The 19,136-nt window shown below is 30.7% G+C and overlaps 1 protein-coding gene across 3 annotated transcripts; it reads right to left on the bottom strand.

Moving 5' to 3' along the window:
- Positions 1-15,689: 15,689 nt before the first annotated feature.
- On the bottom strand, positions 15,690-18,544 carry LOC145129695 (uncharacterized). 3 transcript variants are annotated; one of them, XM_079064477.1, is made up of 3 exons: positions 18,230-18,544; positions 16,673-17,176; positions 15,690-16,586 (listed from the first exon to the last, which is right to left on the bottom strand). In XM_079064477.1, the coding sequence occupies exons 2-3, from the start codon at positions 17,064-17,066 to the stop codon at positions 15,820-15,822; spliced, it is 1,161 nt and encodes a 386-aa protein (XP_078920603.1). In that variant the 5' UTR covers positions 17,067-17,176; positions 18,230-18,544; the 3' UTR covers positions 15,690-15,819. The 3 variants fall into 3 exon arrangements, with proteins under 3 accessions (XP_078920603.1, XP_078920602.1, XP_078920601.1); XM_079064476.1 differs by having other exon boundaries at positions 16,673-17,009; XM_079064475.1 differs by having other exon boundaries at positions 16,673-18,544.
- Positions 18,545-19,136: the final 592 nt, after the last annotated feature.

Below are 19,136 nucleotides of genomic sequence, written 5' to 3'. Positions count from 1 at the left end.
GTTATATGGGGGTTGTTGGAGTAGGTTCGCTTAGATGAGGAGCGGTATGGCTGGAGATGTCGCTCAAGAATGGAGGGAATCGACGTGTTTAGGGGAAAATGAACTGGTCGGACCTCTCAAATATGCAAAACAAATACTCTGACTCAGACCAAATACTGAAAAAATTAGAGAAATATTGAAACTCAAAGATCGAATTATTTTGAAAAACTAACGGTTAGGTTACGTTTAGTTGCGGAAAAATGAGTCGTTTTCCGGAAAAAAATTCCAAGAAAAATGAGAATTATGAAAACGTGTTTAGTTCGTCTGTTGTTCTACATTTTTCACGGAAAATGAAAATTTTCCGTCTTCTAAAATTACAAAGAAGTTGAGTTTGGTTAGACGGCTTGTGGAGAAGAAAATATATATTAGTCGTTAAAGCTATTTTTAATAGTCAGAAATTATGTTATACTTTGTGAAAATAATTTTTCTAAAAGTAATGATTTTTTTAAAAACTTTTTTTAGTTATCAATGATTTTTCTGAAAATAAAAATTAAATATGACTGGCTTTTAAAAAAATAATATAAAATGAAGTGTTTTTTTAAAAAAAAATGCGGTTATTCTTATACTATAATTTAGTCAAATTCACGGGACTAGATACAATTTCTACCATTGTAACTTGACTTTTGATTATATAACTCCCTGTATGAACTAGTTTCTTGCTTAATTTGTTCATATATGTGGTGGTGATTCAAATATCAAATCTCAATCTACATGTCGCTAGCATAGGCCAATTCACATGCAAACCCATATAATTTCCTTGTATTTGTTCACTCTTGTCTATACAATATGAGGATATACCAAATAAAAACCACAAATAAGTTCTGGTCTGATTATAACTGTCATTCTCTAAGGCCAAAATCAAATAAAATCATATTTCCACTCATTATTGTTACTAGTGTTAATCAAATATACCTAACAAGTAACAAGTCTATATAAATTGGGATTATCAAACCATAAAATATGATTAAGAATATATTGTTTGATGTTATTGGCCTCAAAAGCGACCATGTCAATGGAAACAAAGCTTTAATCGGTATTTTCTATGTATTTAATATTATTTTATACCATAAGTTTATTTTTGCATGCCTGATAATTTAATGAGCAATATCTACATAAGATAATCAAAATTCAAAGAATTGTAAGATATCAATGATATTAACAAGAGCATATATCACATCTTCCTAACTTAAAAAACCATAATGACATTATTAAAGTTAACTCGACATAGTTAAATTATAAAAAATTAGTAAAAAGTATATATAATATTAAAATCATTTCTATTTAAACGTAAATAAGTAAGCATAAAATTAGTAAAATGCTAACAAATTACAATGAGCGTGTTTGGCACGGAGCGTTTGGGAGCTTCTAGCTTTTAGCTTTTAACAAAACGCTCCAAATCTAAAAGCTACTTCATGTAGCGTTTAACAAAACGCTACTGAGCTTTTAAAATCATTTTTCATAATTACCCTTAAAAATATATTTATATATTTATTTATTTTTAATCAATTGTCATTTTATGTAATTTATATATTTCAAAAGTTACCAACTACTTTTGACAAACACTCATATAACAAATAAAAGCTACAATTTTCCGCTACCAGCTACCCGCTACACGCTACCAACTACCCGCTACCAGCTAACCGCTATCCGCTTCCAGCTAACAGCTATTTTTGCCGAACACGCCCAATATATGTATAATTATACTTGTATTTTAATAAAGATAAAATTAAACTGGATAAATCAGAAAATGTATGTGATTTTGTATTTCATATATTATAAACAGTTTTCAATAAAAATTATTTGAGATATCTTAAACTTTCTATAAAACGTATCTTGGATTTTTTTTTTTACTATTTTCTTTAATTTGCAACCATTTATCTTTTTTATAATACGTACTTAAATCAAAATACCTTTACAATAAATAAAATGCAAATATAAAATTTAATAAAATCTCAAGAAAAAAGAACAAGAAATTTCCAATGATCTCTCCTAGTTCTTAGAAGTCATATACATGTATCATCATCTTTTATAATTATATTTCACTTTTTTGTCTTTAAATTCACGAGATCAAAGTCTTTATTTTTATATTCAATTTAAACAAAAAAAGAAAAAGTTGAAAACACATTTGACATAAAATACCTCCATGTTTCGTCGTCTCTGCTCAATCTGGCCCACTTTCCTTGTTAAGTAAAGGTGTTCTGTCATTACTAATAAGGGGGAAAATACAAATGTAGCCAATATCCTTGATTACTTAACAAAAATTAGCCAAAAATAGCTCATAAAAGAGTAGTCAACTGCAAGTTGACTACTGTTTCGCCAAATCGTCTACTGTTTCGTTTTTGTATAATTTTTTTTTTTCATTTTTAGGATACAAAACCGTAGGTTTTTTAAAACCTACGGTTTCCTCTCGAAAACCTACGGTTTCCCCAAAACAGTAATTAAAACCCCCAAAACAGTAGATTAAAAAAAAAAAAAAAAAAACGTATTTTTTCACCCAAAACCGTAGCTACGGTTTGGGAAACCGTAGGTTTTAAAAAATCTACGGTTTTGTATCCTAAAAATGAATTTTTTTATACAAAACACGAAACAGTAGACGATTTGACGAAACAGTAGACGAATATCGAAACCTACGGTTTCGTGGGCTATAATTGGACATTTACTAATTTTTGGCTATAAATTGCTAATGACTTCCTTAATTTGGCTAGATTAGTAATTGCCCCTACTAATAATTTTGACTCTATATCAACATTTTAAGTTATTATTGAAGTGTTTAATGACTCCACATACTTATATTATTTATATTTAATAATATACATAAAGTCATAAACATAGTTTTATGGATCCTCATAAAAATCATTGTTAAAGCTATGTGAAGTGTAAAAAAGATTTGAAGTTATAAATAACAATATTATTTTCTATTTGTTCATTTTATATTACTAAACTTTTTCATATATACCAAATTTAATGTGAATGATGTGATGTTGCTATGTTTATATGGAATTTTTTAATTAAAATGTAATATTTATATCATTTAATTAGTATTAAGGCTTTAATAAACACTTTAATTTTTGTGGTATTGTATTATAAATTCATGACTCCTATAATAAACACTTTGGTAATCATACCCATCATACCCATTATATTTGTAATTAAAACTTACAAAACTAATATACTTATAAAAATAAAGAGAAAGAACACCAAAAATGTCTGGTGTTATATTTTTTATTTTTATTAGATGCATTATGATTATTCTAGAGGTAAATAAATAAATAAATAAAATAGTCATAGTATTTTATTTAATAAATAAATAAATAAGTAGCCGTTGGAGATTTTTCCTCTATTTAAAGATCCCTTGAGTTGGTATATGAATGATTCATTCAGCAAAACGAGCTGTCTTTTATAAAAACAGACAAAACCCCATTTCGGGTGTTCTTCATCTCCAGATCCCCTTTTCTATGTCAAATTTCTTCATAATTTAACAAGAGATTCAATTTGAATTCAGTAGTTCATTAATCTTATGTTAGAATTTGTTTCCTTTATATAACTTTCAGTGAAATCCGTGTATATTAGCTTCTTAGTTGGTTTTTAAGTTTCATAAGTATTATCTCAGCTTTTGATCCGTGTTTATTTGAGATCAATCAAAGCTTCTTCGACTGTTTTTTCCAAAAAATCTCTTTCTATCTTAATCTACTAAGTTTTTTATTAATCAGATTTTGGAAATGGAGGCAGTTATGAGGAACTCATCCAGCGATTACAAGCACCGGATCGGAAATCCTAAAAGGAATTTTGGTAGTAACCGTGCTTTGGTTTCGTATCCATCTGATAATCAGCTTCTGACGAGCTTTCTCGCCGCCGGATACTGTGGCGGAGGCGGTTTAATGTCTATGCCTCCGTCGTCTCTCTCTCATTCGTACCCGCCGCTTTTCGGTGGACGGCAGAATCTCCAGTACCACAGTCAACAGCCGCCTCTTCTTCCCCTTCCACTCCCACTGCCGCTAAATCATCTGAATATGAATATCCATCGTAGCAATAGTTCTTCTAACAATAACATCCGATTATCACCTCCTCGAATCAACAAAAGTGTCAAAAACCGAGGGCGAGATCATTCTCTCACACCAAAAAAATCAAAAAATCAAAAGAAGGATATCAAGAGAGAGGAAAGGGATGGGGATCTGCTTCCACCGGCCACGACCGAGAAGAAGGAAGCGCCACCGGCGGAAAAGTGTTCAACTGAATCCTCGATTGACGAGATGATGGGACCAGATCCGAAGGAACTTCCGAAGGATGTTATTTCTAGGGTTTTCTCATCCTCGCTTAACAACTCCTGTGAAATTGTTTCTCTTCCTGATGATAAGTTTTCAGGTTCTGTTGTGTTTACTCCTTCTCCACCTCCAAGCAGCTTGCCTTTGCCTACTTTTTCACTCCGGCCAAAGCTCAGTTGCAAAGCCGAGGCGGCCGCAGCAGGATCTGTTATCGATACCGGAGCTACTGATAGCCTCCGACGCCTTCTCCGACTCCGGTAATTTGATTAAGCTGTGTACTTTTGTTGCTGCTGTTCCTTTATGCATGCCACTGTAGTACATAATTAGAAGGTATAAAAGAAGAAAAAGAAAGGCTATATTTTGATGCTTTTTCTGATCTTCTTCTCCCCTTTTTCTAAATTAAAAATGAAATTGTATGATTATTAGGGTTCTTGCGACTCTTGTGTAATTTCCTGTAATCTGTGTTATCTGCCTGAGTTTTTTTCTTGGCAGTGCACAAGACTAATTTTCAATTTGTAATGAAATGCTGTTTCAATATTTCCTTCTTCTGTTAATCTTGTAATGATCTCAAATTTATGAATGTTTCCTTTTTGAGGTTCAAATTAAAAAAGATATGGTGTTATTTTTATTCATACAATGATACAATCAATATGATAAACCAGAAGTACAAGCTCCATTTAATAAAAGATATATTGTTCAACAAATCAACAAAAAATGATAACTATTGGCTGCCAAATTGTCTATTAAAATTTTCAAATAAAATAAAGTAACTTTATTTTTATTATTTATTTTTAATGTCAATCATCTGAAAACAGTTTTTTATAAGTTGATATAAATTCATTTTTATTATTTATTTTTAATGTCAATCATCTGAAAACAGTTTTTTATAAGTTGATATAAAGAATAGTTGGCATTTTTTTTTAACTTGGATAGAACGATTTAATTTTAATGAGTAATATTCGAATAAACAGTTTTTTATAAGTTGATAAACTTGATCAATATTTGTTGAAATTGATAACAATTTAGTTTAGAAAAGAATTAACATTTTATCAGACAACGGAACCAATCGTGTGTTGCAAAGAATTAAGATTATATTGTTAAAGTATAGTCATAGATAAATGTATGTCGTTAAATAAATTTTGACAAAAATATTTTAAAATCTATAGATTTATACTACCAAAATTTGTACATGAATTGTTTTAATTTAATTTAACTCTAATTATTATAACGATGGTTTATTCGTATATCAATCATTTTTCTCGAGAAATAAAATTGTGTATATTTTATATATTTTTTAATTTTTTATTATTAAATGCTAACTTTTGATGATGATGATTCTCAAATCCATCAACTAAATACTCATTTTACTTATATAAGCCAGAGAGAGTAGTGTCACACATATCACATTAAGGTGATATTTCTTTACTGCAGACCACATCTGATTATAGCCCTCTACAGCAGAACATATGGATCAAATGTCTACGGTCTGCAATAAGAAATTTGTTTGTTTTTTAATATTTGTATGTTGCTTAAATAAATTAAAATTTAAATAGACTGATTTTACAAACTTAAAATAACTTTTCAACGCCGAAATTTTAATAATTATTGTCTTACAACATTGAAATAAAATTCATAGCAATAATATAAAATATTATTGTTTGAGGTGGTGTTACAACCTCAAACTCTTAGCATTTTTTAAACTATAACCGTTCAGAAAAAAATATAGATAGATAATAATTAAAATAAAGTAGGAAATGAAAGATCTTTATGTCCAATAGTAATTATAGAATAATATTGCTAATGATATATGATCATATATGATCACATCTTATATCAATTTACTACTAACTGATTATTTATTAGAGTAATTTTTTATTATTAATAAATATCAACATTTGTATTTAATTGGAAAAACATTATTTTATGAAAATAATATTTTACCAACCTATTAGGAATTGTTGTTTCTAGAAATAATAATAAAGAGAACAAAACTAATTAAATATCATATGATATGATTATTAATGTTGTGTACAACATTTTTATTCACTTAGATTAATCAATTAGTTACATCTCAACTAGCTAGTTTATACCTTGAGTGAATAACACGCCTTGTGTCCTCTTATTCTTCTTGAAGTCGTAGACTCCACATGGAGTGGGTTGTTTGAGTGTTTGATTTGGTATTGCATCCGATCCTTCCTTACATGGCCTTACTCTCTCATTTAATGATGGTATGGATCTTCCCTTCATGAGTTAGTATATAAAGAAGTGTAAGTAACCAAAAACTTGTAAGTTTTTGCTCATTGTTTTCTTTCTATGAAGGCTGCCAAACCGAGAGCGCCTAAGCCCTTCCCTCTCCTCTTTGTCTTACATTTTGGTGCAAGATTTAATCTTTCATATGTTTCTTCTCTTTAAGGTTCATTTGGTATGAACTCTTAAAGCTTAAGAACAACATACATACAAGTGAAGATTAGCATATATGGGGGTTTATTCTAGCTTGGTAGATACTTGTGGAGAGTTTCTTCTTTGGAGCTTAATGCATCACTTCATCAACTTCAATCTCCCATGAGAATCAAAGACTTCAAATGTTTTAATCTTTTTTTTTTATGGTTGTTTTAATCTTCCTAAGCTTTACAAAATGATCATTGGTGGGTAAAATTGTTTTCGTTTATTCAAATGTAAAATCGCTTCCGTAGCTAATCACGTCGAAATTGACACTATAATCAGACTATTTTTTTTAGTAAAACCTAACAAACGGTAGTTGGAAAATGATGGTCCAAAGTTGCGCCTCGCAGCACATACGCAACAGTTTTTAAGTTCGAAGTTTTTTAAAAAAAACAAACATCTGCGAAATGTCAAGTGTTGCGCTTGTTCTGCGCGGCGCAACCAAAAGTGGTCAGAATTGGTTATATTTAAAAAAAAATAGCCTCTAAAAGTGTTGTCACGTAGGCACCACCGTATTTTTGTCACATATCTTCAACATCTGCCATTTATGAGGGGTGTGTTTCCACGTTTGTCATGCATCATTTTTTAAAAATAAAAAAATATTTTATATTAAACTAAAATTTTCATCAAAATACCAAGAACAAATACACTTGAAATTAAAAGACAACAAACTTAAAGTTAGAAACACACAGGACACTAGAAATTAAAACATACGAAACATTAAAACAAGCTTCAAATTAAAATAAAACACAATACAAGTTCATTTGACATGTTGACACAATTTGTCGCACCGCATCACAACTTGCCAAAACTCAACAAAGTGTAAATATTTGTTAGTTTCTTCACAGAAAGTCTCAAGAGCATTGACCAACAAAATTCTTTCATTTTCACCATGCAATGCTTCACGCCTTACCTTAAGAAACACAGTTTGAAACTGCTTTTGTATGTCTCCATTTTGAGAAGAGTTGATCTTTACTTCGAGGTCGACCGACTTCACGGTTGTATCTTTGGGATACTCTCCTCCATAAAGTAAGCTTATCGACGATGATGTTGATTGGCTCTTCAGTTACATTGATCCATGAACGAGCCAATATGATTTCTTCATTTGTTATTCAAATACGAGCTTTTTTTTTAGATGGGGTTTTGAATAAGATGGAAAATAAAAAGGTTAGGAGAGTTGAATTAAGAATGTTTGAATGGTGAAAAATAAAACAAGGTGTTAGTATTTATATTAGTTAAGGAAATGTTTAAATTTTGAATTTTTGAAAAATAAAACGGTTGTATTTTGAAAAATAGAATATTTATTTGAAATTACATTAAATGCTTAAAATTGAAAAAAAAAACAAATAAATAGCTCAACGTTTCTCTCTCATTGGTAGTAGCTCGCCAAGTTTAGCCACCGAACTTGTCATGCCGAGGTGGTGACGTGTTGTGTACCGAGGTCAGCTCGAATGTGTCGAGCTTCATTGAAGTCGACTCCATGCAGCCTTATATACACTTTAAATGTTGTACTAGTTTTATATAGTCTAAAAAGTAAAAAATATTAAAAAGTTGAGCAGCCAATTATATTAAATTGAAAAATATTACTAGTTTTATTGATAACGGTATCCATTGTAACGGACCTATCATTTTTTAGTTTTTTCTCAGAACCAATAAAATTAGCTGTAAAAAATTTATACATACAGAATTTCTGTTTTGTAGAAAATACGTTTTTCCTTTATATTTTCTCAGGAAGTTATAGTCAAGAAAACATATAACACAGCCACATAGGTAATATATGTTTTGTATCTCGCCTGAATTTGTGATATTGATTTCTTACATTATCATTAATCTGATTTTGTGTAACCACAATATGTTTGAAATTGTGGTTATATATGTTTTGTATCTCTTATTGCCTGAATTTTTGATATTGATTTCTTACATTATCATTAATCTGATTTTGTATAACCACAATATGTTTGAATTTGTGGTAATATATGTTTTGTATCTCTGATTGCCTGAATTTGTGATATTGATTTCTTACATTATCATTAATCTGATTTTTTATAACCACAATATGTTTGAAATTGTGGTAATATATGTTTTGTATCTCTAAATATTGATTTCTTACATTATCATTAATCTTATTTTGTATAACCACAATATGTTTGAAATTACAGATTTTGAAAAGTGCTATACACAATCTCAAATTCGTCCAACTTCATATTGATATTCATTAACCCATTTTCTAACACCAAATTACAAGATTGTATGTGAATGGCTGAAATGTCTCTCATTGTTGGTATATAGAAATCACTTAGAGTAAGAAGTCATTGTAAACTTTAATTAAATTTGTATACATTATCTTAAAAAATTATAACATCTTGGAGTCATTATCAACAGTTGTTCATGTTTCAATTTTAATGGGTTGTTTGCTTTCGAGTATTGTATATAAACTCTTGTGAGTTCTCATAATAAATAATAAATTATTAATAAAATACAATCCATATATACATTACTAGAACGAATCCCAAAAGAAAGGTCCACATATCATAATATAGTGTGCCCAGAATTAAATGTTCGTCACATCATTAAGCCATAAAACATAGGGGAGTATATGATGCACATATTTTTCCAAACAAATTGGAACCTAACAAGTAGCAAGCACATAAATACATAACATATATCCTATTTTTTTTATAAATAACATGAAAAAATCAAACAATTATATGTGGTCCTAAGTTTGGCTTACAGACGTATCCGTGGGTGTCCATACATGTCCCCTTGCCTACAGGTCATATATGTCGTTTAATAATAGTATTTTATATCAAGTCATTTATGTAGTGTTGTAATACTTGGGTGAAAAAAGAAGTGTTAAGGTGCGATTTAAGTTTGAATAGTTGTATACATGATCGTGTAATTACTTTCTTAGAAATCTATTTGTTTTATATGTATGGGAATTGACAAATAATTCACAGGATAATAGAAGTTTATGTAAGGAATTTCTGTAATGTTTTGTAAAGACCAAAAGCTTCTGTAAAGAGTATAATTGCTTCTATAATTGCTTCTATAACTCCCTGTTTTCGAGTTTTTTTTTAAGGAAAGTAAAGGAGAAGAATGAAAAAGAACGAACAGGGGAAATATAAATTTTCTTCCCTTCCTTTTTCTTCTCCTCTTTTCCTTCCCAATCATAGTAAAAGAGGGAGATATAAATTTTCGTAAGTTCAAAAGAACCAGAAGGCAGAAGCCTTCTACAACTTTCTATAAAGTTATGAGGAGATACAGTAGGACGACCGGACACTTTTTCGATTTTCACGATTCACTTTGTTGGGGAAAATCATGAAAACAAGAAATTTTCTTGGTTATCAATTGGTTCAGTTTTAATAACTTTATACATAATTAGATAAATATACTTTTATATTGTTTAAGTTCTACAAAAATGAAGTATTTTTCTAAAGGTTTTTTTGTCAATTAATTTCTACTAACCATAAAACATAGTTGTGCAATATAACTATGGTTATGATTTTATTATTTTTCAATATCAACTTAATCAATAAAAGATACAACTATATTTAACTATGAAGGATAAATTGGTAATTTTAAATGTTACGACACACTATACAATAATGTGTCCAACAATGTTCGGTTCAATTTTATTATGTCTAATACTGATGTTTAGTGTCGTGTATCAAATGTTATCTAAAATTTACGTCATTATTTTTTACAATTTTACCGATACGCAAAATATATACAAAATGCCCAACTTATATTCAAAATATGTAATTTTAACACTACACATAAATTTGTAGACCACTCCTTTATCACCGTCAATTTACCTCATTTATCAGAGCTCAGATTCTAAACTAAACTGGTATGGAATTACCCCACAAACGTTCACTAGTTTTTTTTTTCTTTCATGGACTTTGCAGCTAATTGGTGTAACTGTCACGGGAAAAGAAAGATTGTGATCGTAATTTTCTACAGTTTTATATTGTGCATTTGGTCGGCAAAAAACAACAAGGTGTTCAAGAAGCTTCCTCCCTCTTCTCTAAAAATCACAGACGATATCATTACTCAATCTTTTGGGTGGTGTAAACATAGGGGTATATTGGCATCTCAAATTGGATGAACCGGTGTTGTAACCCTTTCTTTTATTTATTTTGTTTTTTGTTTTTTGTACCTCCCTTATTTTTAGCTCCTTGCTAGGCTTTGCATGTTTTATATACATACCAGTTTATAACCTGCGTGAACCACGATTATAAAATTAATTAAACTTTCATAATAAAAATTTATAATTATTAATCAATTATTTTAAATAAATTATTAATTAAGAGATGTATCAATTTTTTAAAGTTATTATAACTTCAAATTTAGCATATAATTAGAAAATGTAAATTTGGATTTTGAAATGAGTTGTCTAATATATCTACATTACACATGACATAATATCAATGACGATGTCATAATATTAATGAGGAATTGTATTAGAGTGACACTTGGCAAAAGGACATTAAAACTATTCATTTATTATATATATATATATATATATATATATATATATATATATATATATATATATATATATATATATATATATATATATAGGGTTAGGTTATTTTGTTTTTACTAACTATTTTGTGCCAGAATGCACAGATCTGGACCATCGGATGGAATATAATCAAAGGTCATGATCTGAGGGTCGATGATAGTAGAATAGGATAACATGTACCATATAATCACATAAATTTCAACATAAGGGCATTTTAGTCAATTAACCTATATTAAAAAAAAAATCAGATTTTTAGGGATAATTAATTCCTTTATTTTTTAAAAATCTGAATATTATAATTAATTCAAATTTTAAAATCCGATTTTATTCTGTCAGAATGATAGAATGTCAACCATAAACTAGTAAATATATTTTTCGATTTTATTCTGTTAGAATGGTAGAATGTCAACCATAAACTAGTAAATACATTCTGAAAGAATACACAAAATCAATTCTTGAACTAATAATACAACAAATAATTACATTGTATGATTGTAATTCTGAAAGAATGTAGTAGAGACTATAAAGTCAACCATAAAGTATCACAAATTCATTACCAATTAAACAAATATACTTGTTGTTAACAATTATTCTCAGACATTCTAACAGAATACATTTATATAAATAAATTCTAACAGAATACATTACATAATTCAAGAGCTGTGATTGAATCATCAACACACATTTGCATTCATTCCCAGTCATGAATTCAAGAAACAAACACACATGGATTCCCCTGTCAAATACCGAAACCCAAACAACCATGAGTTACATCCCATCCATTATCATAAATTTTTTCAGGAAAACCCAAACATCCAAATTTCCATGGATTCAAATCAAAATAAGATGAAGAAGATCACATGTTGGCCATGGATGCTTCTGTTAACTTCCTCTTCCTTCAATTAGTCAAGAATGGAGACCCTTGTCCCCCTCAAACTTGTTGTTTTGCTGCTTCCTTTCTCCATTCTGTGTCAATGGCCAACATCCCCATTTTCGTGTTTTTTCCTTTCCTGACGAACAAAGAAAAACAAACACTTCCCAATTTCAGTCTTTGGTTGCCATTCTCTCCCCCTAGTTGTTGGATTACAAGACCAGAGGAAGAAGAACAGGAGGCTGCCAAAGCATACCTCCGTCCACGTACTTGCAATCGCCGGGAGCGATGCTCTCCTCTGCCTCTTCCCCATCAAATGACATCGCCGAACACCGACCATCACAAACACCACCGGATTCCCTCCCCGTTCGCTCATAGCTTCTCAATCGCGTTCACGGACCCCACAGCAGCGCCACTGCTCCTCTGCATCCCCTTCTTCAGCCTCATCGAACTCCAGAGTCCATCATCGATTGAGAGACGAGAGTATGTCCTCCCTTTTGGATCCGTCGACTGTAGAAGAAGAAGCAGCAGCGGTGGATTAGCTTTAGGGCTAATGTTCTAAATTTATCATTGTCCCTTGCGTAATATCAGGAATATTAATTATCTACCATAATCAGTTATACAAATATTACTATAATACCCTTTTTGATTTAATTAATTATTTAATTATTTGCTAAATTGTGATTGGTGCATTTAGGAACACAATAGTTGCTAGAAACATTTGAAACTCTCTCTCTCTCTCTCTCTCTCTCTCTCTCTCTCTCTCTCTCTCTCTCTCTCTCTCTCTCTCTCTCTCTCTCTCTCTCTCTCTCTCTATATATATATATATATATATATATATATATATATATATATATATATATATATATATATATATATATATATATATATATATATATATATATATATATATATCGTTGATTCCAAAAAACGATATACAGTCAAACAACCATTTCCAAGCTAAAAGTAAATATTCTTCAGCCAACAAAATGATTTTTCTTTATCATTTTAGCATAAAACAGGCTTTTATACGATAAAATTTATTTCATCCTATAAAATATGTTTTTCTCATGCGAAAATACATAGCATAACCTTGACATCAATGCTATAGAATATATTTTTCTCATGCGAAAATACATAGCATAACCTTAACACCAACCATAAGAAGAGCGTAGATGTGAACAAGTTGGCTTCAATTTGGCCTCGGATTGGTCCCAATTTTTTTCAATCTTTAACGAGTGTGGTGCGGTCTTGTATATTTTTCTTGGTCTAGACTAGTTTGGTCCGACATTTTTACGGTTACAGGACTATTAAACTTTAAAATCGCTTTGGATTCTATATTTTTTATGTCTTATCTTTTAAACGGTCTTATTTAAAGCCCACAAAGGGGTAACGGTTTGGTTAAGTTTGACTTCTTGTGATTATTTAATATAATTTGCTCGAAATTCACAAAATTGATTTCTAATGATTTTTTTAGAATTTATCTTTTGTGAAAATAATATTTTACGTCGTTTGTCTAAATAAATACTTCTACAAATATAAGCAAATATATATTTAGTTAAAATGGTATGCTCTTTGACATTAAATTCTACGTTTCTTCAAAATTTTCTTTTGTAGTTTTTAAATAAAAAACTAGAAGTTGTGTGGATCGAAGCGCACACCCTCCATATTAAGAATCATTGTTAACAAATTGCATTAAACTTAATTTTGCTAACCTTTCGAAGAAACACCTATTTTAACCGATTTCATGTTTTTATATTCCGTAAAACAAACAATATTTTTTTTCACAAGTTGACATCAACAATAAATAAGTACATCCAATTGTTCCTTCCAAACAACTTACAACTTTTATATAAGAGTAAATTACACGAATCATTCCTCGTTCAGCTGCCAAAATGCACGTTCAATCTCTATTTTTAGAAATTAACTCGAACCGTCTCTCATTTGGTTAAAAGTTGCATGTTTCATCCATACGGACATAAAAATACAATTTTATCCTTTTTATTTCTTTTTAATTTATTTTCTATTTAGTTGTTATTTATTAATTATTTATTGATTTGTTTATTATAAAAAATATTTATTTATTTCCTTTAATAAAAGAAATAATGATTTGTTTATAAACCTTAAACAGATCGCCTCCCACCCCACCCCATTTCTTCTTCAGTGAATCTTCATGTGTCTCCTCACCAGACCAAGTCTCAAGTCCATCGGAGAAGAGGGAGATTCAGATCGGAGAAGCAGGTTCAAATCGAACACAAATCGTCTCCATCGATGGCCCTCCTCTACGTGTACAACCTCTTTCCCACCATATACAACCTCCGCCTGAAACCACCAGTCAAAAGGATCCACCACCATTTTTGATTTCTGAAACGAAACAATTTTCAGTTTCTAGAATCATTTGGGTTACAAGTTTCATAATTTATTTTTTATTTTCGATTTCTGAAGAAGAACATATCGGGAGAGGAAGATGAGGAGTGGGTGTTTCTGGTCGGTGTTCTATTTTCCGATGGTGGTGCCGATAGTTAAGCGTTTAACAAAAGAGAAAAAAATATATATATGTTTTAGGTTTAAAGTTAGATGGACTAATAATTTTAATTAAAATATTTTTCAATAATTAAAAATAATCAGATATGTTAAAAATAAAATTGAAAAAGACATTATAGTCATTTCATATATCGCAAGGGATTAAATGTGTAAATTTAAACTAACGAGGGATGAGGCGTACAACTTTTAACCAAACGAAGGATGTTCCGAGTTAATTTTTAAAATAAAGGACTGAACGTGCATTTTGGCAACTGGATTAGAAGCAATTTGTGTAATTTACTCTTCTTCTAACCTAATAAATGAAAATGATTTATGCCACATGTCATGTTCTCTGTGCATTTGCCACATGTAATTTTTTTAGATTTTATGAACTTATTTTCCAAATGTCATTTTCCGCTTTTTTCACATTTCTTAAATTAAAAAATCTGGAATTGAATACATAGTTTATATATGTAAGGTATTTAATTATATTAAACTCTGAGAATAATTGTTAATACAATTTTTAATTTCCTTCCTTTTTGATTCCCCTCATAATATCTATACGTTTACCCAATTTCACAGCTAAGCTATATTAACAATTTCAAAATTATATTGAAGGAAATGATTTTGCAAGATCACAATACAAATTTCAATATTTCTGGTATTGTAAAAAATATGTACGTTTACAATTTTTTATATTAATTTTTTTTTAAACTTTACACTGGTCTCGTACTATTACACAGGTCTCATACCTAGTTATAAAAATATTCAGAAAAGTGTGAATCTTAATTTCAAGAGGGGACTTCCAAATTATATCACATGCTCATAAATAAACATACAAGATATAAAGCAAGAACATAAACACACGAGATAAAGCAGATGACAAAATGTCCTATGCAAAAAAAGTAGTAAATACAATGACAAAATGAGCAAGAACAGAAAACAAAATCCACCTATATTTAACACGATTAATATAATATCATATCGATCTACTATAAAGATAAAGTCAAAAACCAACAACAAATTACATAAAGATTACCTTTTTTAACTTCTTTTCTTTTATAAAAGAGGTTTCTTCCTCTATAACAAATTACAAAAAATTTCTTTTTTTTTTCTACTACCAAAAACTATACACAACTTCACTATAACTATTATCAGAAAGGAACAGTATACGGCAATGCATATACATCTGCCTCCACTAAGAACCGAGCACATGGCTGCCACGTCATCTCCCGACATGTCTCCACATCATCCTTCATCGCTGACCTGGCAACTCTTGTCTTCCTGCTTCCCAACAACCAATCATCATCACCACCACCACCAGCCACCTGGGCTTCAAGAACAGGTGGAACCCAACTCCCTATCAACTTTTCATACTTCAAATGCTTCTTATGCAACTTCTTCTCAAATCTTGTAGTAGGACCCACATTCAATGGAATCTCATTGATTGGATCTTTTTTCTTCTGCAATTTGATTTCATCAGTTGACATTCTTCCTGAACTTGACACCATTGATGCATCAAGCTTTCTTGAAACAGATGGAGCAGAAGGTGGATTTGGAGATGGAGATGGAATCACATGTTCCAATGGTCTTCTGTAACCTGGAATTGGAATTGGTTGTTGTTGTGTAGAAGAATGAAGCACTGCCACGTCACCCTTTATTGATTGTAATGAAAGGGGAGCGGATTGTTTTCTATCATAGCTTGTTGATGTTGCAGGGATTCCAGACTTTCGGTTACTTGAAACTGGATCTGGAATTGGAATAGGTGTTCTTTGCACATTAATGGAATTGGAATTAGATTGCACTGATGGGACTTTGGAAAGATTCTGTTGATCAATTCTCCCAGAAACAGAACATGAAGTTTCTTTGATAGAATCAGGTCCTTTCTGCTTCTTGAATAATCGAATCTTGATTGGCTTGACTATTGAAAGATGCTTTGGATGATTAGTCTCCAAGTATAAATAGAGAACACAAAAGGGTATTTTCGTCAAAGAAAATTAAACTAACCATGATTAGATTCATCGGGTACAACAGGATCATCTCTTTTCCTTTTGTTACTGTTCTGTGTGCTGTCTGATGAGTAACTTGGCTTGTGAGAGTCAACGGGTTGACCATGCTCTTCAGTTAGATCACTCTTTTCCAACTGTTCAATTGCAGGCTCTTTTCTCTTGATGTTTAATGGTGGGAACTGTTTAGAATGGGAATCTTGTTGGCTTTCATTTGGGTTCTTCTGTAGCTTCGACTTCTCTGAGTCTTTTCTTTTTTCTTTTTTTTCTTTCTTCTCTTTCTTTGCCCTCTTCTCCTTCTTCCTTTCTGATTTGGACTTATCGTTTTCCTTCTGGAGCTTTAATTTTAGCACCAGAGCAACAAGTTTAGAACCATTGGTAATATGGGACAACATTGGAACAAAAAGACCTTCATAGCAACATAATATGTTGTACAAAAAAAACAGGTGACAATGCTTTTCTACATACAACGCCAAAATCTTTACAAGACATACCCACAATTCGCCTAGAAAGAAGAAATACTTTTCAATTGTTGACATTTCAATTTCATATACAAAATCAATCTGAATAAAAAGTATCTTTAAAGCTTCTTGAAACTTGTCTGAAATCAAAATGACTTTGACATAGAAGGCTAATTCAACTACAGTGTGTAGTAAATGAGACAAATGATACCAAATGAAGTGTCTAGCAAACAAGATGGAGTTTTATAGAAAAATGAGAACATACAGGATTTTGTTTTCTTTGTAAAATTGAAAGAATGCTTGAAACTATTAAGTTCAAAGCTTCTTTGGTAAATGCTCTACAAGCTATTAAGCTTGTATACAAAAACAGGTAGTGCTACAAACCATTGGAACACAGAATTTGTTTTACCAAGTTTTCTAAAACAACCCCCTAGAGCTGTATTATATTACATATAGCCTAAAGACAACTCTTAACTCACATTGTAAAAACTGCTACTCACTCACAATTGGGGATGAGAAACAAATACAATATTCTTTAGGCTTACAGTCTCATTTCCCATGAAGAATTCATGGGTTGCTTACGTTACTCAGTTCTTACATCAGGGGTCCAATCTTTCTTAATCGTATCCTAAAGGGACGAACTCTCACTCCTAATGTAAGGCAACACCAAGTCTATGCTGACAAAGAGATACTAGACTGTGTACAATACTTGGGTCACATGGACAAAATTAAGCCAGGTTCAATTACCAAATTTCACTTAAACAATCAACAAGTACCCGTTTTCACCATAGGCAGCACCTTAAGTCCTCTAAGATATCACTTAAACTAACCCATAACAATCAACCAATCAAACCATGATACAAGTCTAAGAGATGAAACTAATATCATCTTCCTCAACCGACAAAATGATTCAATCAATTTTTGATAAATACATATTCACATCCTAAAACACATGCTCTTCTGGTTCCTCATAGAGTAATAACATGTAGAACATACACATCGACTCAGTTCAGATGTACATAAAGAGACACGACCCTTTTTTTTCGCATGTATATCATAGAAACACAACAGATCTCAAAAGTTCATTCTGAACAAACCTTAATCGATTCGATCAAGGCCTCATATGTAGCTCCGTTCCTACTATAACCAGGAGGAGGGTACGGAAAGCACCGAGACATCCTCGATTGATTCCTCAAAGATCGAATCGAAAGGATATAAGACACAAAAATCCTCCTAAAACCAAGATTAGAGATCAAATCGATGGGTTTATTAGACGTAGAAACGATCTAAAGAACCCGAGTGGAGAGATCTCTCGCGCCCCAATTTGTATTTTGAAACTAGGGTTAGGGTTTCGACGGCGAGAGCTTTCCAGAGGGGATCTGAAGATTGAAAGTTTGCGTAATAGGATTTTCTAAAGGGTGAGGCGGTATTTATATGGGGAGATCCGCCGACCTTTAAGAGGCGTAGACGCGTAATTTCCACCATGGGCCTTCTTTTGTGGGCTGACTAATTTGTGGGCCCACTTTCTTTGTGTAATATGTACGCAATGTTAAACTAAAAATCAATTATTACTATATTATTTTCAAGTTTAATAAAATTTGAATATTATTATGTAACTTTTAGAAATTAATAATATGGCCAAATGAAAGGAAAAAACATAATCATTTTTATTCAGAAAAACCTTTATATTTTTAATATATGTAGATAAACTCTTACATTTCCGGTTACTTTTCACATTAACCTAAATACCTTGTTTTTTCAAAAAAAAATATATATATACTAGTTGTTTTATGATATTACATTTATCTTTTTCATTTTTAGGTTAACATTGAAACAAAAATAAGTGATATTGGATCTTGTTTAAGTTAAAACCTAATAAATTGATCATTTACTCAACGATTAATTACTCAAACAAAATTAAATCACATCATTTATTTTTATTTCCATGTTACACTAAAAACGAACAACAAAAATGTCTTGTCTCAAACCGTAACTTTTTTAAAA

The sequence above is a fragment of the Lactuca virosa genome, chromosome 8, assembly GCF_052849685.1.
Source record: "Lactuca virosa cultivar CGN04683 chromosome 8, Lactuca_virosa_CGN04683_v6, whole genome shotgun sequence".
Classification (NCBI taxonomy): Eukaryota; Viridiplantae; Streptophyta; class Magnoliopsida; order Asterales; family Asteraceae; genus Lactuca; species Lactuca virosa.
The sequence above is the reverse complement of the archived record's forward strand: the minus strand, read 5'-3'. Positions and strand labels throughout refer to the sequence as shown.